This window comes from Salmo trutta, chromosome 30 (genome assembly GCF_901001165.1).
Source record: "Salmo trutta chromosome 30, fSalTru1.1, whole genome shotgun sequence".
Lineage (NCBI taxonomy): Eukaryota > Metazoa > Chordata > Actinopteri > Salmoniformes > Salmonidae > Salmo > Salmo trutta.
Window position 1 is genome coordinate 11366186 of NC_042986.1, and position 20755 is coordinate 11386940.

Consider the following 20755-nt stretch of genomic DNA (forward strand, 5'->3'; position numbering starts at 1 on the left):
TACAGCCACCTGGTTTCTTCACGCATCGCGCCAACAGAAACAAACATCTCTCTGGTAAGAAGAATGGCGGGGGTGTATGCCTTATGATTAACGAGTCGTGGTGTGATCATAACAACATACAGGAAATCAAGTCCTTTTGTTCACCTGCCCTAGAATTCCTTACAATCAAATGCCGATCGCATTATCTACCAAGAGAATTCTCTTCGATTATAATCACAGCCATGTATATCCCCCTCAAGCAGACACCTCGATGGCCCTGAAAGAACTTCATTGGACTCTATGTTAACTGGAAACCACATATCCTGAGGCTGCATTTATTGTAGTTGGGGATTTTAACAAGGCTAATCTGAAAACAAGGCTTCCTTTTATCAGCATATCGAATGCACGACCCGGGCTGGCAAAATTCTGGATCATTGCTACTCTAACTTCCGCAACGCATACAAAGCTCTCCCTCGCCCTCCTTTCAGCAAATCTGACCACGACTCCATTTTGTTGCTCCCAGCCTACAGACAGAAACTAAAACAGGAAACGCCCGTGCTCAGGTCTGTTCAATGCTGGTCCGACCAATCTGATTCCACGCTTCGAGATTGCTTCGATCACGTGGACTGGGATATGTTTCAGATAGCCTCAGACAACAACAGTGATGTATGTATACACTGATTCGGTGAGTGAGTTTATTAGCAAGTGCATCAGTGATGTTGTACCAACGGTGACTATTAAAACCTTCCTCAACCAGAAACCGTGGATTGATGGCAGCATTCGTGCAAAACTGAAAGCGTGAACTGCTGCTTTTAATCATGGCAAGGCGACCGGAAACATGACCGAATACAAACAGGGTTGCTATTCCCTCCGACAGGCAATCAAACAAGCTAAGAGTCAGTATAGAGACAAAGTAGAGTTGCAATTCAACGGCTCAGACACGAGACGTATGTGGCAGGGGCTACAGTCAATCACGGATTTCAAAAAGAAAACCAGCCCTGTCGTGGACATCGATGTCTTGCTCCCAGACAAACTAAACAACTTCTTTGCTTGCTTTGAGGACAATACAGTGCCACTGACACGGGCCGCTACCAAAACCTGTGGGCTCTCCTTCACCGCAGCCAACGTGAGTAAAACATTTAAACGTGTTAACCCTCACAAGGCTGCCGGCCCAGACGGCATCCCTAGCCGCGTCCTCAAAGCATGCGCAGACCAGCTGGCTGGTGTGTTTACGGACATATTCAATCAATCCCTATCCCAGTCTGCTGTTCCCACATGCTTCAAGATGGCCACCATTGTTCCTGTTCCCAAGAAAGCTAAGGTAACTGAGCTAAACGACTATCGCCCCGTAGCACTCACTTCCGTCATCATGAAGTGCTTTGAGAGACTAGTCAAGGATCATATCACCTCCACCCTACCTGACACCCTAAACCCACTCCAATTTGCTTACCGCCCCAATAGGTCCACAGACGATGCAATCGCAATCACACTGCACACTGCCTTAACCCATCTGGGCAAGAGGAATACCTATGTAAGAATGCTGTTAATCGATTACAGCTCAGCATGTAACACCATAGTACCCTCCAAACTTGTCATTAAGCTTGAGACCCTGGGTCAACACCCTGCCCTGTGCAACTGGGTCCTGGACTTTCTGACGGGCCGCCCCCGGGTGGTGAGGGTAGGAAACAACATCTCCACCCCGCTGATCCTCAACACTGGGGCTCCACAAGGGTGCGTTCTCAGCCCTATCCCATACTCTCTATTCACCCATGACTGCGTGGCCATGCACACCTCCAACTCAATCATCAAGTTTGCAGACGACACTACAGTGATAGGATTGATTACCAACAACGACGAGACGGCCTACAGGGAGGAAGTGAGGGCCCTCGGAGTGTGGTGTCAGGCGAATAACCTCACACTCAACGTCAACAAAACAAAGGAGATGATCGTGGACTTCAGGAAACAGCAGAGGGAGCACCCCCCTATCCATATCGACGGGACAGTAGTGGAGAAGGTGGAAAGTTTTAAGTTCCTCGGCGTACACATCATGGACAAATTGAAATGGGCCACCCACACAGACAGCGTGGTGAAGAAGGCGCAACAGCCTTGTCACCAAAAACACTCACAAACTTTTACACATGCCCAATCAAGAGCATCCTGTCGGGCTGTATCACCGCCTGGTACGGCAACTGCTCCGCCCACATTCGTAAAGCTCTCCAGAGGGTAGTGAGGTCTGTACAGCGCATCACCGGGGGCAAACTACCTGCCCTCCAGGACACCTACACCACCCGATGTTACAGAAAGGCCAAAAAGATCATCAAGGACAACAACCACCCGAGCCACTGCCTGTTCACCTGTTAAACAGCCATCGCTAACATTGAGTGGCTGCTGCCAACATACGGACTCAAATCTCCAGGCACTTTAATAATGAAAGATTTAATGTAATAAATGTATCACTAGAAACTTTAAACAATTACACTTTATGTAATGTTTACATACCCTACTTTACTCATCTCATATGTATATACTGTACTCTATACCATCTACTGCATCTTGCCTATGCCGTTCGGCCATCGCTTATCCATATATTTATATGTACATATTCTTATTCATTCCTTTACACCTGTGTGTATAAGGTAGTTGTTGTGAAATTGTTAGATTGCTTGTTAGATATTACTGCACGGTCGGAACTAGAAGCACAAACATTTCGCTACACTCGCATTAACATCTGCTAACCATGTGTATATGACCAATAAAATTTGATTTGATTTGTCTTCCCTGTAACGCAGGTGATGCTGTGACACACCACCCCAGACCATGACGGACCCTCCACCTCCAAATCGTTCCCACTCCAGAGTACAGGACTCGGTGTAACGCTCATTCCTTCAACGATAAACGCGAGTCCGACCATCACCCCGGTGAGACAAAAGCGAGACTCATCAGTGAAGAGCACTTTTTGGCCAGTCCTGTCTGGTCCAGCGACGGTGGGTTTGTGCCCATAGGCGACGTTGTTTCCGGTGATGTCTGCTGAGGACCTGCCTTACTACAGGCCTACAAGCCCTCAGTCCAGCCTCTCTCAGCCTATTGCGGACAGTCTGAGCACTGATGGAGGGATTGTGCGTTCCTGGTGTAACTCGGGCTGTTGTTGTTGCCATCCTGTACCCGCAAGTGTGATGTTTGCATATACCGATCCTGTGCAGGTGTTCTTACACATGGTCTGCCACCGTTCCACTTGTTTTTGGTTCATTGAACAAGCATGGGAAACAGTGTTTACACCCTTTATAATGAAGATCTGTGAAGTTGTTTTGATTTTGAAGAATTATCTTTGAAAGACAGGGTCCTGAAAAAGAGTTTATGTGTGTGACCAATAAAATGTGATTTGATTTGAGCCATCATGTTGGTTTTAATTTCCAACTTATTTACATTCGTTTTTACTTACACTTGTATGTTGACTTCTCCATATTAATGTTGATTTTAAGTTTTGGATGACTTTTCTTAGCGGATGTACAATCATCGCGAATTGAATTAAGGGGCGTTTCAGCCCGGAGAGAACATAATTATACACTCGCAAACTGATCAAAAACGAGGGCTGAGGGGCTTACGTTGCCTACTCCCTCCCCTTGCTTGGCTAATCATTTGGACCGACGACAAAAATGGCCGCGGGGATTCCCCCAAAGTATAAGGCGAAAGTAAGTGGAGGGTGTGTCTATTTTTTTATGTTTGAAACGCAGCCAGAGGCTTCTTGCAGTGCCTGCTACTGCCTAGCGCAGAATATAGTATTGTTTGTTTTTGTCATAAAAATGTGTCAGTTAAAAATGTTGGGTAAATAATGTATAGCGCAAGTGATGTGTGGTTATGGAAACTCATATCAGACTGAAATGTAAACTACGACAAAAAAACTCCACGACATTTCAACGTGGACATTTTTGTAATATTTGGTTGACGTTGATCAGTAAGATTTCAACCTTTATTCACCCACTCAACAAGACAGCCAAAGGTTTGTTGAATTCCCAATGTGTTATCACTATGCTTTCAACCATCTAGCACAACCAAATTCCAATGGAAATACAATGTCAGGTGTTTGGTTTAGTTGTCATTTAAATATGTTATCACTGCACTTTCAACCACTTAAAAGCAAAACAAAGTTAAAATGTGAATACAATGTCAGATATTTTGTATTTATACAACAATTGAATGTGTTTTCACTGTGCTTTATCTAGCATAACAAAATGACGTGGATTGCATTCGAGATTACATTAAAAGCACAGTGCAAGTGATCAGTCCCTACACCCAAATGAGGGCACTGCGCTCATCCACCTCTGGCCTGCTGGCCCCTCTACCTCTGAGGAAGCACAGTTCCCGCTCAGCCCAGTCAAAACTGTTCGCTGCTCTGGCACCCCTATGGTGGAACAAGCTCCCTCACGACGCCAGGACAGCGGAGTCAATCACCACCTTCCGGAGACACCTGAAACCCCACCTCTTTAAGGAATACCTAGGATAGGATAAAGTAATCCTTCTAACCCCCCCCCCCCTAAAAGATTTAGATGCACTATTGTAAAGTGGTTGTTCCACTGGATATCATAATTTGAATGCACCAATTTGTAAGTCGCTCTGGATAAGAGCGTCTGCTAAATGACTTAAATGTAAATGTAAATGTTCGAGATTCTATGCAGATCATAGGAATTGTGATATGAGTTTCCAAAACCACAGACCTGCAACCTTTGCATGCCAACTTTAACATGCGCTCTTTCTATGGTTGCATAAGTAGACATGTATAGTTACAGTAACCTCAAAATGTGACATTGGATATTTTACTCAAAAGGTTGAATGAATACTGTTATATTAGTTTGTAAGATAGCCTTAACTTTAGGCTATTTACTGTATTACAAAAGTAATATTGTGTTTGGTCGACAACATAACAAAATATCAACATTTAAAGGATATCTAATGCTTGGATAATTTCATCTGAGCCACTGGCTTAATCCTATTCTTTAACTTTAAGTTTGGTTTAGTTGGAGATGTGAGTTCAACATAAAATGTGTTACTTTATCGACAAGTTAATAGGCTATTTACTGTATTACAAAAGTGATATTGAATTGTGTTTGGTTGTCAACGTTAACTAATATCAACATTTGAAGGAGATGTATATTTTGTGCTACTGACTTCTGGCTTTAATTCCCGCTTGTCTACAAATTAATAACTGATATGTTGGATTCATGTCTTCATCACAACCAAAAATCAAAGTTGAAGAATAGGACTAAATCTAATCAAACTTTAAATGTACTTTCAATAAAGTTTGATTTGATTTAGTCCTATTCTTTTAACAATTTTTGGTTGAGATGGAGACGTGAATCAAACATATGAATTAATAACTTGACGATTACATTTTTAAATCAACAAAGGCTTGAAACCCTAGGCCTATATATATTGTCTATTTTTAGTTGAACCGTGGGTTGAATTGAAACCCAACAGCTGTTGATGACTTTACAAATGCTATATAGGCCTAAATAGCATCATTGATGATATATGACTTATAAAGTATGGTTACATTTAATTAGCTCTTTTAAATCTGCCCTTTTGGCTGACTTTGAGACCATCAATGAATCTATTTAGTTATTAAGAGATCTCTATATTCTTTCTCAGAAAATGTGGGGGGCAAATAAAGTGGGGAATGACACTTCCAAACTATTGGTCTCAAGGCAAGCACAAACCACACTCCCAAATAGGCTTACGTTATTTCCATTGAGACTGCCCTCTTCAACCTAAACTTGATGTACACATATGACAAATAGCCTAATCAATAATCACATTTTTCACAAAAATATTGGTACGTCTACATGACTCATGAATGTTCGTTCGTGCATTCCACATCATCTTGAGTGCGTTAAACCTCGGGAATTTTACAGGAAACGGTCATGTGTGTTTGTCTTTTAAGGAATCCCCCATGTTTCAAGTCACTTATTTATTTCCGAGTCCAGCCCACCGCTCAGCTCGTTGTCAAGAGACTGCCTGTAGGTCTACAGTACTGTTGCTTGACTACCCAGACTCGTTGCTCTGACCGAACGCTACGCCTTACCCACGTTTATGTAGCGAAAGACTGAGCAGCGGAATAATTTAGTGTGCAAAAATACTTGGTTGTTTTAATACAAGGATCGAAATGATCGTTCTGCTTTCATGTCTTCTGTCGGTGAGTAGCTTAGGTTACTTTTTATTATTGTGTGCTATAATGGCATACGTCTTTTGCATCCAGAGAACCATATACAACACATAATATGCTACAAATTGGCTATACTGATCTTGTGTTGGGTTTCTTTTGACTTCATTTTACAATTGAAGCGTTTTTAAAAGATTGCCAAATGCGTCAAAGCTCATTCAACACTTTCACTTTCGATTTCGTTTTAAATCAACTGCCTCTACAAAAACGATATTTCAGTTAAAGCTACAATGTTGCAATATTTTATTTTACTAGCTCTAATGTGAAACATTTGCGCAACTGACTTATGAAATGTGGTTTTATAGGCAATAGTGGCCAATCCTCAAAAAGGGCTTAAGTTTTTGAGATACCACAACCCGAGGTTTTCACGTCTCTAATGCCTCCCATCTATGAAATGGATGGTCGTGAGAGAAAAAAAATGACAGCAAAAGTGCTTAAATTGATAGATATTATGACAAACCCCCAAACTCAAAACGTGCAGAATAATGCCTGGCTGAAGGTGTTTGGGCCACATAGGTTAATGTAACCATAGCTGCGCGAAGTATGAGTGCTGCAGCAACTATGAAAATGTATGATGAATGTAGTAAGCTTTACTTTATGGTATCTGACAAAAATACATGTTACACGTGTATCTAATCGGCTCTAAGGAAAACATATGGACAGAGACAGTGAAAACGGTTATTTATTTTCAGTAAAAAGTTCCTCTGTAGATTTAAAATGTTAGATTTCACCCCAAATCAGAGGAGTCTGGTGGGACAAGCTATAGGGGGACGGGCTCATTGTAATGGCTTGAATGGAATAAATGGAACGGTATCAAACATATAGAAACCGTTCTATTTATTCCACTCTTGGAATTCTCTCAACCAGCTTCACCTGGAATGCTTTTCGAACAGTCTTGAAGGAGTTCCCACATATGCTGATCCAACTCATGCCAAACCATCTCAATTGGGTTGAGGTTGGGTGACTGTGGAGGCCAGGTCATCTGATGCAGTACTCCATTACTCTCCTTCTTGGTCAAATAGCCCTTACACAGCCTGGAGGTGTGTTGGGTCATTGTCCTGTTGAAAAATAGTTTTTTTTTTCTTCACCTTTATTTAACCAGGTAGGCTAGTTGAGAACAAGTTCTCATTTACAACTGCAACCTGGCCAAGATAAAGCAAAGCAGTGCGACACAAACAACAACACAGAGTTACACATGGAATAAACAGTCAATAATAGAATAGAAAAAGTCTATATACAGTGTGTGCAAATGAGGTAGAATAAGGGAGGCGAGGCAATAAATAGGCAATAATGGCGGAATAATTACAATATAGCAATTAAACACTGGATTGATAGATGTGCAGAAGATGAGTGTGCATATAGAGATACTGGGGTGCAAAGGAGCAAAATAAATAACAGTATGGGGATGAGGTAGTTGGATGGGCTATTTACAGATGGGCTATGTGCAGTGATCTGAGAGCTGCTCAGACAGCTGGTGCTTAAAGTTAGTGAGGGAGATATGAGTCTCCAGCTTCAGTGATTTTTGCAGTTCGTTCCAGTCATTGGCAGCAGAGAACTGGAAGGAAAGGCGGCCGAAGGAGGAATGGGCTTTGGGGTGACCAGTGAAATATACCTGCTGGAGCGCGTGCTATGGGTGGGTGCTGCTATAGTGACCAGTGAGCTGAGATAAGGCAGGCTTTACCAAGCAAAGACTTAAAGATGACCTGGAGCCAGTGGGTTTGGCGACGAATATGAAGCGAGGGCCAGCCAACGAGAGCATACAGGTCGCAGTGGTGGGTAGTATATGGGGCTTTGGTGACAAAATGGATGGCACTGTGATAGACTGCATTCAATTTGCTGAGTAGAGTGTTGGAGGTTATTTTGTAAATGACATCTCCGAAGTCAAGGATCGGTAGGATAGTCAGTTTTACGAGGGTATGTTTGGCAGCATGAGTGAAAGATGCTTTGTTTTGCGAAATAGGAAGCCGATTCTAGATTTAATTTTGGATTGGAGATGCTTAATATGAGTCTGGAAGGAGAGTTTACAGTCTAACCAGACACCTAGGCAGTTGTCCACATATTCTAAGTCAGAACCGTCGAGAGTAGTGCTGCTGGACGGGCGGGCAGATGTGGGCAGCGATTGGTTGAAGAGCATGCATTTAGTTTTACTTGCATTTAAGAGCAGTTGGAGGCCACGGAAGGAGAGTTGTATGGCATTGAGGCTCGTCTGGAGGTTAGTTAACAGTGTCCAAAGAAGGGCCAGAAGTATACAGAATGGTGTAGTCTGCGTACAAACGGCCAGGTTAAGATAAGCTGATCTAACGTTACACTTCTGTAATGCATTTAATACAAATACAACATATTAACAATTTTACTCACCTCTATATTTCCTTCTTTGTGCTTGAACTATAATATTTGTGCGGAATTTCTTACAACTTCTGAATACAACTTCTGCCCCCCCCCCCCCCCCCCCCCCCCGAACCGCTAGTGGTAGCCATGCTGGTTAAGTATGTCTTGAATTCTAAATAAATCAGAGACTGTATCACCAGCAAACCACCATCACACCTCCTCATCCATGCTTCACGGTGGGAACCACACATGCAGAGATCATCCGTTCACCTGCTTTGTGTCTCACAAAGACATGGCGGTTGGAACCAAAAATCTCAAATGTGGACTCATCAGGCCAAAAGACAGATTTCCACTGGCCTAATGTCTATTGAATATAGAGAAGGCAGCAGACTGCTTGACATGACAACACCAAACATTCCAAGTCACAAGCGTCTCTGAGGATCAATGAGTCAACTCGGAGGCTCCAACGAAAGGAAAGAGAACCCTGGACATCTTCTCCATAGCTCTACATCTTGCGGTATAGCAACTGTGGTATAACTTGTGGCTCCAGGATTGGGCTATTAAGTCACCTCCTTATTATTTGGAAGTAAGCTTTGAATAATTGCTAGTCCAATCATGTTGCCTGAATCCAACAAGACCTTCCGCTGGCTAACTGCATTTGTGATGCCCATTGGGATGTTCCGGTGCACTCTTATGATGTTTGGGTTGAGCTGGCGCATTTATTTAAAAAAATAAATCATGTCCACCATCCTGGCTGTCTGCCCTGGAGTTGCCTTATGCAAGAAAAATGTGAACCCTTTGGAATTTCTGCCTACATTGGTCATAACATTTGATCTGATCTTCATCTAAGTCACTACAATAGACAAACACAGTGTGCTTAAACTAAATACACACAAATTATTGTATTTTTCTTGTCTATGTTGAATACATAATTTAAACATTCACAGTGTAGGTTGGAAAAAGTATGTGAACCCATAGGCTAATGACTTCTCCAAAAGCTAATTGGAGTCAGGAGTCAGCTAACCTGGAGTCCAATCAATGAGATTAGATTGGAGTTGGTTAGAGCCAGCACTGCCCAATAAAAACACTCACAAAATTTGAGTTTGCTTTTCTCAAGAAGCATTGCCTGATGTGAACCATACCTCGAAAAAGAGATCTCAGAAGACCTAAGATTACGAATTGTTGACATGCATGAAGCTGGAAAGGGTTACACAAGTATCTCTGAAAGACATGTTGTTTACCAGACCAAGGTAAAACACATTTTCTATAAATGGAGAAAGTTCAGCACTGTTGCTACTCTCCCTAGGAGTGGCCGTACTGCAAAGATGACTGCAAGATCACAGCGCAGAATGCTCAATGAGGTAATGAAGAATCCTACAGTGTCAGCTAAAGACTTACAGTAATCTATGGAACATGCTAACATCTCTGACGAGTCTACGATACGTAAAACACTAAACAAGAATTGTGTTCATGGGAGGACACCACGGAGGATTCTGTCATCAAGGATCTCTCTGTACTTTGCTCCGTTCATCTTTCCCTCGATCCTGACTAGTCTCCCAGTCTCTACCACTGAAAAACATCCCCACAGCATGCTGTTGCCACCACCATGCTTCACTGTAGGGGTGATGCCAGATTTCCTCCAGATGTGACGCTTGGCATTCAAGCTAAAAGAGTTCAATCTTGGTTTCATCAGAGCAGAGAATTTTGTTTCTCATGGGTCCTTTAGATGCCTTTTGACAAACTCCAAGCGGGCTGTCGTGTGCCTTTTTTACTGAGGAGTGGGTTCCGTCTGGCCACTACCTTAAAGGCCTGATTGGTGGAGTCCTTCTCCACAGAGGAACTCCGGAGCTCTGTCTGAGTGACCATCGGGTTCTTGGTCACCTCCCTGACCAAGGCCCATCACCCCTGATTGCTCGGTTTGGCAGTGTGGCCAGCTCGAGGAAGAGTTGGTTTCAAACTTCTTCCATTTAAGAATGATGGAGGCCACTGTGTTCTTGGGGACCTTCAATGCTGCAGACATTTTTTTGGTACCCTTCCCCAGATCTGTGCCTCGCCTCAATCCTGTCTCGGAGCTCTACGGACAATTCCTTTGACCTCATGGCTTGTTTTTTTCTCTAACATGCATATATAGACAGGTGTGTACCTTTCCAAAACATGTCTATTCAATTGAATTTACCACGGGTGGACCCCAATCAAGTTGTAGAAACATCTCAAGGATGATCAATGGAAACAGGATCCACCTTAGCTCAATTTCAAGTTTCAAAGAAAAGGGTCTGAATCTTATGTTAATAAGGTCCTTCTTTTTTATACATTTGCAAAAAAATCTAAAAACCTGTTTTCGCTTTGTCATTATGGGGTATTTGTGTGTAGATTGATGAGATTATTTTTTAAATTTATTTAATACATTTTAGAATAAGACTGTAATGTAACAAAATGTGGAAAAAGTCAAGGGGTCTGAATACTTTCCGAATGCACTGTATAGGCCTACGGTCGAGACAAAGAATACACAGTGGCAGAATAAATTTAACCATACCTTTTGTTTCATCACAAAACCGGAGAGCGACATCTATCTGAAGTCCACGAAACATATTGCATGTAACAGTTACTTTACCTACAGTTAATGCTTCCAACATTTTCGGACTACTAAACAACTATTGATTTAGAATCATGGTGAGTTACCGCAAGTCGCAAAGTTAACAGGCACTGAGTCCACTATTACAGCACAATTTCAACATCATCTAATCACCTGTACCTAGTCTAACTAAAAGACACCAAAACATTTTACTCCAATCAACGTAAATAAAATTTGATGTGGCTGTCCATGTTACTGATTTCTCTGTATGTGTGTGTGTGTGTGTGTGCATGCAAGTAGAAAAAAAACATGTTGACTCACCCTACTTGTAGAGAAACGCCAATACCATCCACCTCTTTCATGTTGCCTAAACGGTCTATGACTGTCATACAGTACACACTTTTTGTTGTCCTAGGCTACCTGGCTAAAATGCTTGCTCGCTAGCCTAATTTCCTTTCATGGGCAACTATGCGCCAGGCCAGCTAGTTAACATTATCCTACTACATCTAGCTACATGTTGAACTTCCATCCTCTCAGGCCAGGGGCACAATGTATGAATTTATGGTTGGATAAGAATCGCCATTATAATCATTGGCCAGTAAAACTACAAGTCCAAATCTCCATCCATGGCTAATTCAGGAAAGGGACGATTTTAGCTAGCAAGCTAGCCACCGGAGGACAACAACACAACGGGATGCAACAATTGACACTTTCTGTTCGTGCGCCAGGCGCATTCAAAGCTGAGCTCACTCAGTTTAGCTCAATGCTGTTTGGCTATTATTTTATAGTTTTTTATTTTTTAAATATCAAGGGAGGCCAATTGACATTTACTCCTGAGGTGCTGCTCGCTGACAACAGTGTCATACTCTTTATGACCAGACACCATCAGATAGATGGCCAAACATACTGAGAACCAAGGGGTTCTGTTTCGTTTGCTCGGATGCTTTCTCCGGTGAGATACATTCAGCCTATGAAAAACAGAGAGACAAAATAAATTATTTTGTATGTTTTTTACTTGGTCGATTTTTGGGGGAAGCCTGGCTCCCCTTGGCATCCATGGATACACGCCACTGATCAAAAGCCGTGTGAAACCCTTTTAAAGACATAATAGCACAATACAAAATAAACCAGGGCAATTCATATGCAGGCGATGGTGTCTAACCCAACTGGCACAGTGGATCTGGGCCGATTCCGGCTGAGAGTCAGACTCGGCCGACGTAATGTATTACTTATGGCTAGGATGCGGGGATTGAGCTTGGGCCGATTCCGGTGTGTGTTATCTGGCCCAAATGTATTACTTGGGGCTCGGGCCGATTCCGGTGATAGTTATCTAGCCCAAATGTATTACTTGGAGCTCGGGCCGATTGGTTCTATTCTCTGGCAGATGATTACATGGGCTGATTTATATAATTAACATTTCATTATTTATTTTTCCCATAATTTCTCATTGTTTCTGTGACCAAAAAATACTATTAATATTTAAATTACATTCTTTAAGAGTCCTGTGTAGTATTTTGATACTTTGTGCAAGGCAATTGATAAGCATTAGAAACTTTGGAGCCTCCCGAGTGGCATAGCGGTCTTAGACACTGCATCGCAGTGCAAACTGCGTTGCTACAGATGCTGGTTTGAGTCCCGTGCCGGCCGTAACCGGGAGACCCATGAGGCAACGCACAATTGGCCCAACGTTGTGGCCCAGCGTCGGCAGTAAGGAGGCCTGCGTCTTGTGACTGTAGCGTACGTGTAGGTATGTATGGCAGGACCAAATCGGGAAAGATGGGTAGGAGCAAGCCCATGTAATGCTTTGAAGGTTAGCAGTAAAACCTTGAAATCAGCCAGTGTATATAGGCTAGCACTGGAGTAATATGATCAAATTTGTGGGTTCTAGTCAAGATTTTAGCAGCCGTGTTTAGCACTAACTGAAGTTTATTTAGTGCTTTATCCGGGTAGCCGTTAAGTAGAGCATTGCAGCAGTCTAACCTAGAAGTGACAAAAGCATGGATTAATTTTTCTGCATCATTTTTGGACAGAAAGTTTCAGATTTTTGCAATGTTACGAAGATGGAAAAAAGCTGTCCTTGAAACAGTCTTGATATGTTCGTCAAAAGAGAGATCAGGGTCAAGAGTAACACTGAGGTCCTTCACAGTTTTATTTGAGACGACTGTACAACCATCAAGATTAATTGTCAGATTCAACAGAAGATCTCTTTTTGTTTCTTGGGACCTAGAACAAGCATCTCTGTTTTGTCTGAGTTTAAAAGTAGAACATTTGCCGCCGTCCACTTCCTTATGTCTGAAACAGGCTTCCAGGGAGGGCAATTTTGGGGCTTCACCAGGTTTCATCGAAATGTACAGCTGTGTGTCATCCGCATAGCAGTGAAAGTTAACATTATGTTTCCCGAATGACATCACCGAGAGGTAAAATATATAGTGAAAACAATAGTGGTCCTAAAACGGAGCCTTGAGGAACACCGAAATGTACAGTTGATTTGTCAGAGGACAAACCATCCACAGAGACAAACATATCTTTCCGACAGATAAGATCTAAACCAGGCCAGAACTTGTCTGTGTAGACCGATTTGGGTTTCCAATCTCTCCAAAAGAATGTGGTGATCGATGGTATCAAAGCAGCACTAAGGTCTAGGGGCACGAGGACAGATGCAGAGCCTCGGTCTGACGCCATTAAAAGGTCATTTACCACCTTCACAAGTGCAGTCTCAGTGCTATGATGGGGTCTAAAACCAGACTGAAGCGTTTCGTATACATTGTTTGTCTTCAGGAAGGCAGTGAGTTGCTGCCCAACAGCTTTTTCTAAATGTTTGAGAGGAATGGGAGATTTGATATAGGCCGACAGTTTTTTAAAAATATTTTCTGGGTCAAGTTTTGGCTTCTCCATGAGAGGCTTTATTACTGCCACTTTTAGTGAGTTTGGTACACATCCGGTGGATAGAGAGACGTTTATTATGTTCAACATAGGAGGGCCAAGCACAGGAAGCAGCTCTTTCAGTAGTTTAGTTGGAATAGGGTCCAGTATGCAGCTTGAAGGTTTAGAGGCCATGATTATTTTCATCAATGTGTAAAGAGATATAGTAGTACAAAATGTGAGTGTCTCATTTGATTCTAGGTCCTGGCAGTTGTGCAGACTCAGGACAACTGAGCTTTGGAGGAATCCGCAGATTTAAAGAATCTGCTTTCTAATGATCATGATCTTTTCCTCAAAGAAGTTCATGAATGTATCACTGCTGAAGTGAAAGCCATTCTCTCTTAGGGAATGCTGCTTTTTAGTTGATATTTCCACCTGTTGTATCTCTGTTTACAGGTTTATATTTCCAAGATGCATTGAGATATCCTGTGTGTGTGTGTGTGTGTGTGTGTGTGTGTGTGTGTGTGTGTGTGTGTGTGTGTGTGTGTGTGTGTGTGTGTGTGTGTGTGTGTGTGTGTGTGTGTGTGTGTGTGTGTCTGTGTGTGTGTGTGTGTGTGTGTGTGTGTGTGTGTGTGTGTGTAGGGCAGACAACTGACTCTTTGTATTCCACATTTTAGCAATTTCAGAGCTTACAATATTGGGTTACATGTAACCCCTTCCCCACCTACCCCACCCCCCTCCAGCCCGGCATTATTCTGCACTTTTTGAGTTTAGGGTGTGTCACTATCTATCAATTTAAACACTTTTGCAGTACAACATTTTTTCACAACCAGTCCATTTCATAAATGGGAGACATTTAGAGAGGTGAAAAATATGATTGTGTTTTGTTCTACCCCGGGTAGGAGTATCTCAAAAATGTGGCTGCCTTGCCACAAGCCTATTAGACTAGAGCGTGAATTTAGGTACTTTCCACCCCTATTGTAGTGGTCGATCTTGCGACAAGTTGAGGTAAGAGAATAGATCATTGTAGGGACCAATTTTTTTTCTACCTTCTGTTTACAGGTTTTGACCGTGGTTTACTCATGTGATCCAGAAACACAGTACACGAAGAATGGGGAGTGTTGCAATATGTGTGGGCCAGGTAAGGAAGAGAACATTCATTATTTGACATATCTGTACTCTTATCAGCGCTTTGAGTGAAACAGAGTCAATATACCCTTGTAGAATCTACACTCAATATTCATAATCCGCAAAACTATATTATCTTTACAGGCACCAAGATGTTATCCAGCCATAGTGGTTGTTTTGATCCACATTGTATGCCATGCCAAGAGGGTGAATACCAGCATGCATTCACAGACAAGAACCTCTGTAAACTGCACCCATACTGCGACCCAAGTGAGACTTTTGATGCTCTTTATGTATTTGAAAACATAGTATGTGTCCGAAATCAGATGTGTCATGCCCATAGGGGGCACAGGGGCAAGATTTGTACTGTAATTTTTTTTTAATGTAACTACTATCCACTTAGCAATTTTAGGAAGTTGCCTTTAGGTTCCCAATCCCGCAAACTCATAACTAGCTACCAGGAAGACATTTCAGACTATCATTCAAGTTAGAATAGCTTAGCTATATTAGCTGGCATGCCTGCTGGCAAGGTTGGTAGACTTTAGGAAACCAAGCATGTACTGAATAAGACTTGCATTCCTTTTAATATTTTACCCAAAGCTGCAGAGAAGCATATTTAATTTATTTTAAAAAAGAACCACCAGTCAGGAAGATACAGACAGCTGAAGAGGTATGCTTAATTATGCAGAAAAAGATACCTATTTATTAAATAGAATTAATGATTATGGTTCTAGGTTGCAGGAAAAAGCTGTTTCAGGTGTTTGAAAAATGCCCCCCTCCGGACCACCCCCAAGCCATCATCGCATACTTTCTGCCCCATCAGATTATTGGGGTGCATAACACCCCTGTCCGAAATGATACCCTTTTCCCTATTATTGCATTAGTGCAGGCCTTGGTCAAAAGAAGTGCACTAAGGAATAGCATGCCATTTCAGATGCACCTAGGGCCTACTGTTTATCTGGCTTATCTGTTTGTAATAACACAACTCTTGTATCTCCTTCCTGCCACAGATAAAAACTTTGAGCACAGTACCAATAGGAACAAGACAAGCCTCAGCCCATGCAAATGTAAGACTGGATACCACTGTTCCAGTGAAGAGTGCCTGACATGTGTTTCACATACTAAATGCAGACCTGGAGAAGAGGTCAAATCCAAAGGTAGAAAAAACTCACTTTCATCATGCTATCAGCAACGATTGAGTTCTACGCTAGTGTGCCTACTACGTATTCAAACATGGCTTTTAAGTTTCTATTCTGTTGTATTCTATTAAATTGTTTCCGCTGCAAGAGTTAGGCTACCTAAATTGTGTAATTTATGAGAGTGTGGTCACTCTAACCGTATACTGTATATTTTCTCAGGTAACCCCATACATGACACAGTGTGTAAGGCCTGTCCTTTAAACATGTTCTCCAGTGACAGCTCTACAGAGAGCAAGTGCAAGCTATGGAAAGTGTGAGTAGTTTGATCCTTGTACCATAAAAAATGTGATGTGTGTGTTATTATATTGTAAATGAAACCGCAGCCATCATACACATAATAATGTTGGTTTGTTTGATCCCAAATGATGTTTTCAGTTGTGAGTCTGAATTCAAAACTGAAGCCGAAGGGACAGCCACCTCAGACACTGTCTGTGGTAAGTACTACACAGGGTCCACACATTGAATGCCACACAAATTACACATCGCAACGTTTCCATTCTACCATATTGAATTGGGGAACTATAAAATATATTCCTTTATTGTCAGTTGACCATCACTCCCTCACAGTAACTCATTCACTTGAATTCGGCTACATAGTAGGAGGGGCCTGTTTATCCTGGTTTCAAATTCAGACAGCTTAAACCGAAAGTTGTGGTGTGGCTGTGTGGGAGTGTTTTCTCAGTATTACTGTACTGAGTGTTTTCTCAGTATTACTGTACTGTACTGTAGTAGGGAGTCCAACAGTAGCCTGGTAGTAGGACGTCCAACAGTAGCCTGTAGTACGGCAATTAACAGTAGCCTGAAGTAGGGCAGGTTTCAGTAGCCTGTAGTAGGGAGGCTTTCAGTAACCTGTAGTAGGGAGGCTAACAGTAACCTGTAGTAGGGAGGCTAACAGTAACCTGTAGTAGGGAGGCTAACAGTAACCTGTAGTAGGGAGGCTAACAGTAACCTGTAGTAGGGAGGCTAACAGTAACTTGTAGTAGGGAGGCTAACAGTAACTTGTAGTAGAGAGGCTAACAGTAACTTGTAGTAGGGAGGCTAACAGTAACCTGTAGTAGGGAGGCTAACAGTAACCTGTAGTAGGGAGGCTAACAGTAACCTGTAGTAGGGAGGCTAACAGTAACCTGTAGTAGGGAGGCTAACAGTAACTTGTAGTAGGGAGGCTAACAGTAGCCTGTAGTAGGGAGGCTAACAGTAGCCTGTAGTAGGGAGGCTAACAGTAGCCTGTAGTAGGGAGGCTAACAGTAGCCTGTAGTAGGGAGCCTAACAGTAGCCTGTGTGGTACCTCTGCCAACACTAGTCTAAGGGACACAGGCCATAGGCTATGGTTGGTTAACAATAGTTGGTTGAATTGTTTGTAATGTTCTTTTGATTTACTTTACAGTGGCAGTACCCAATTCCCATGGAACAATAATCACAATTGTAATGGCCTTACTAGCTGCTGTGGTTTTGGGCATTGTCCTGTGCAAATTTAGAGGTATGTAACACTAATTGTATTATGTTATTTGAGTGCTAACTTTACGTTGGAATCTTTGAGTAATCATATTTTTACTTTGTTCTAGGTAAACTCGGAGAGGCCTGCAAGAAAGTAAATGTACGTTCTCTATATACCTTTTGTACCAGCCGTGACAGTAATACTGCTATGCTGTTATATTTAGACACTAATTCACAGATGCATTGTGTCATTCACCGTAGGAATCCTGTATGGATTTGAATCTTAAGAGGAGAGCTAAGAGGGCTACGGCAGACAGAAAAGCAGAAGAGGGAAACGCAGAAGGACCTGAAGAGGGGAGGGAACAACTTCAACCAATGATCCAATTAGGAGAGCCACCATCAACACTATACCCACCATTACCAGGTCCTCAAATACCAGAGGAGGTTGAAGCTAAAGACGTGTCAGAAAATGGACATTTGGTGGTGCAGGAGGAGGGTAAATCTGACCATGTTTCTGATTCTGATACACAAAGGGAAATTTATCAATGGCCATAGATCACATGACCACCTGGCTTCACCTATTGCATAACATGATAAACAACAGCCAGGTTGTGCATTAATTAATACAGTAGCGGTGCGTGGGTATAATCACTGGGGAAGCCAAGCCAAGCCAGTAAAAAAAGGTCATATTACAACCTATGTTGTGATATTTGCATTGTTTGCTATATAACCCATTAATTCATTACACCACCATGATGTACAGTAAGACAGTGACAACAAAAAGACAACAGTTTGTTTCATCACAAAACCGAACAGCAACATGTGACCGGTGAAGTCCACAAAGCATATTGCATGTAACAAACAGTTGTATTACCTACAGCATGGTAAATAAAGTTTTATGTTTTCAACAATTACTAAACAGCTACTGATTTAGAACCATAGAATTACCTCAAGTCAGCAGAAAGACAACAGGAACACTGTCACCATTATTCCAGCAACATTTCAACTTAAACATTTAAACATCATCAATCAAGGCTATATATGCTTAGTTTAATATACTGAAAACAAACTTAAAAATACCAAAAACATTTTAGTCCAATCAATGTTGCTAAATATAATTCTGGCTGTGTGCGTGTGTGTGCGAACGCACGCGCAAGTGAGAGAAAAAAAGTTCACTCACCCTAATTGTAGACTAGTTGAAGGCCAATGCCATCCTCCTCTCTTTCATGTTGGCAAAATGGTCTATGGCTTTGTCATACAGTATGCTTTTAGTTTTTATTTTCATAAGCTACCTAGCTAAAATGCTTGCTATCCTAACTTCCTCACATGGGCAACAATGATTAATATGGTTGTAAACGTTGTAAACTGTTGTAAAAAGTATTGGTTGTTGTATTCTGTTATTGAAGATGTTCATAAGCACACTAGAGAATGGCTTTTTTATTATGTTGTTCTGTTTTAATTACTCTCCTTTGCATTAAACTATCAAAATGCTACTGAGTTGTTCATAAAGACAATGCCAATTTAAATTTGAAATGTCTGTTTTTTGTTTTTTTATTCAAAATTAGCATTCAACATCAAGAGACTATTTTTTGTCTCTTTCAATTTAAGTTACATTTATAAAGTATAGATTATAATATTGTTGGAGCACACTGTACCTGGCCTTTTATTTTACAGTACTTTTACATTTTTGGGTCAGTAGCAGGTACCCAGACTTTCCACAAGGGGGGGGTAGTGCTTCACTAGATACTTGAGATTTCAGCATCAGTCAAGGGGTGGATTTCACCCTCTGGTGGCTCTCAGTGGTGGGAAAAAGTACCCAATTGTCATACTTGAGTAAAAGTAAAGATACCGTAATAGAATGTGACTCAAGTAAAAGTGAAGGTCACCAATTAAAATACTACTTGAGTAAAAGTCTAAAAGTATTTGGTTTTAAATATACTTAAATAACAAAAGTAAATGTAATTGAAAAAATATACTTAAAGTAAAAATGTAGAGCCTCCCAAGTGGTGCAGCAGTCTAAGGCAGTGCAAGAGGCGTCACTACGGACCTGGGTTCGATCCCAGGCGCGACCGGGTGACCCATGAGGCGGCACAATTGGCCCATTGCGCTCAGTGCGGCTTGGCAGGGTCGTGTTTCGGAGGACGCATGGCTCTCAACCTTCACTTCCTGAGTCTATACAGGAGTTGCAGCGATGGGACAAGACTGTAACTACCAATTGGATATCACTAAAAAGTACAAAAATAGAGATAATTCCTTATATTAAGCAAACCAGAAGGCACCATTTTCTTGTTTTTTTATTTATTTATGGATAACCAGGGACTCACATCATTTTCAAACAAAGCAATTGTGTTTAGTGAGTCCATCAGATCAGCGGCAGTAGGGATGACCAGGAATGTTCTCTTGATAAGTGCGTGAATTGGACCATTTTCCTGTCCTGCTAAGCGTTTGAAATCTGGGTGTCAGGGAACATGTATGGAGTAAAAAGTACATTGTTTTCTTTAGGAATGTAGTGAAGTAAAATCATAAATAGTAAAGTACTTTACACCACTGGTGGCTCTGTCATACTTTTGTGAGAATGTCATGATCTTGGGAGGCCAGAACAGAAGGGTATTCATAAATAGACATATTAGCTTTACCTTTTAGATGCTGTAAACAAGTTAATTCTGTCACAATTCAAATGTTCCATGTAGCTTGGGTATTTTAACAATTAAAACGTTAACCAGCAATGTATTAGACTGTTTTAAAAGTATAGTGTGTGCTTGGATTAATCAATGCTGTACTTGTTTTAATATAGTTTGTGACAGATTGGGTCTTGTTGTGTCTCCCTGTTCTGAGGGATCACACCCTATACAGTCTATGATTATGATCCTTTGGGCCACCTGTAAAACAGGGGACCAAACTACCCTCTGTGTTTGCAATGGACTGTGTGTGTGTGTCTCGAGGTGGGATGAAGAATGGGAGACGGTGCATTTCAGGCTTCTTTCCTCTTAGGTGTTTTCTCATTATCCCCGGATAAGTGCAGTTACAGCCCTATACATG

General features: G+C 41.8%; 1 protein-coding gene across 1 annotated transcript; it reads left to right on the forward strand.

Moving 5' to 3' along the window:
* The first annotated feature begins 5940 nt into the window (after positions 1-5940).
* cd40 (CD40 molecule, TNF receptor superfamily member 5) lies at positions 5941-19249 on the forward strand. The gene is made up of 9 exons (XM_029722714.1): positions 5941-6166; positions 15018-15096; positions 15228-15353; positions 16094-16240; positions 16442-16535; positions 16658-16716; positions 17667-17759; positions 17845-17876; positions 17978-19249. Exons 1-9 carry the CDS (start codon positions 6137-6139, stop codon positions 18269-18271), a joined length of 954 nt encoding a protein of 317 aa, XP_029578574.1. The 5' UTR covers positions 5941-6136; the 3' UTR covers positions 18272-19249.
* Positions 19250-20755: the final 1506 nt, after the last annotated feature.

Bases quoted from the DNA above. Each gene is read 5' to 3' on its own strand.
- cd40 (XM_029722714.1), top strand. From the start codon at position 6,137: ATGATCGTTCTGCTTTCATGTCTTCTGTCG. The intron at 16,536-16,657 runs GTGAGTAGTTTG...TGATGTTTTCAG, and splicing joins AAGTGCAAGCTATGGAAAGT to TTGTGAGTCTGAATTCAAAA. The intron at 16,717-17,666 runs GTAAGTACTACA...TTTACTTTACAG, and splicing joins CACCTCAGACACTGTCTGTG to TGGCAGTACCCAATTCCCAT.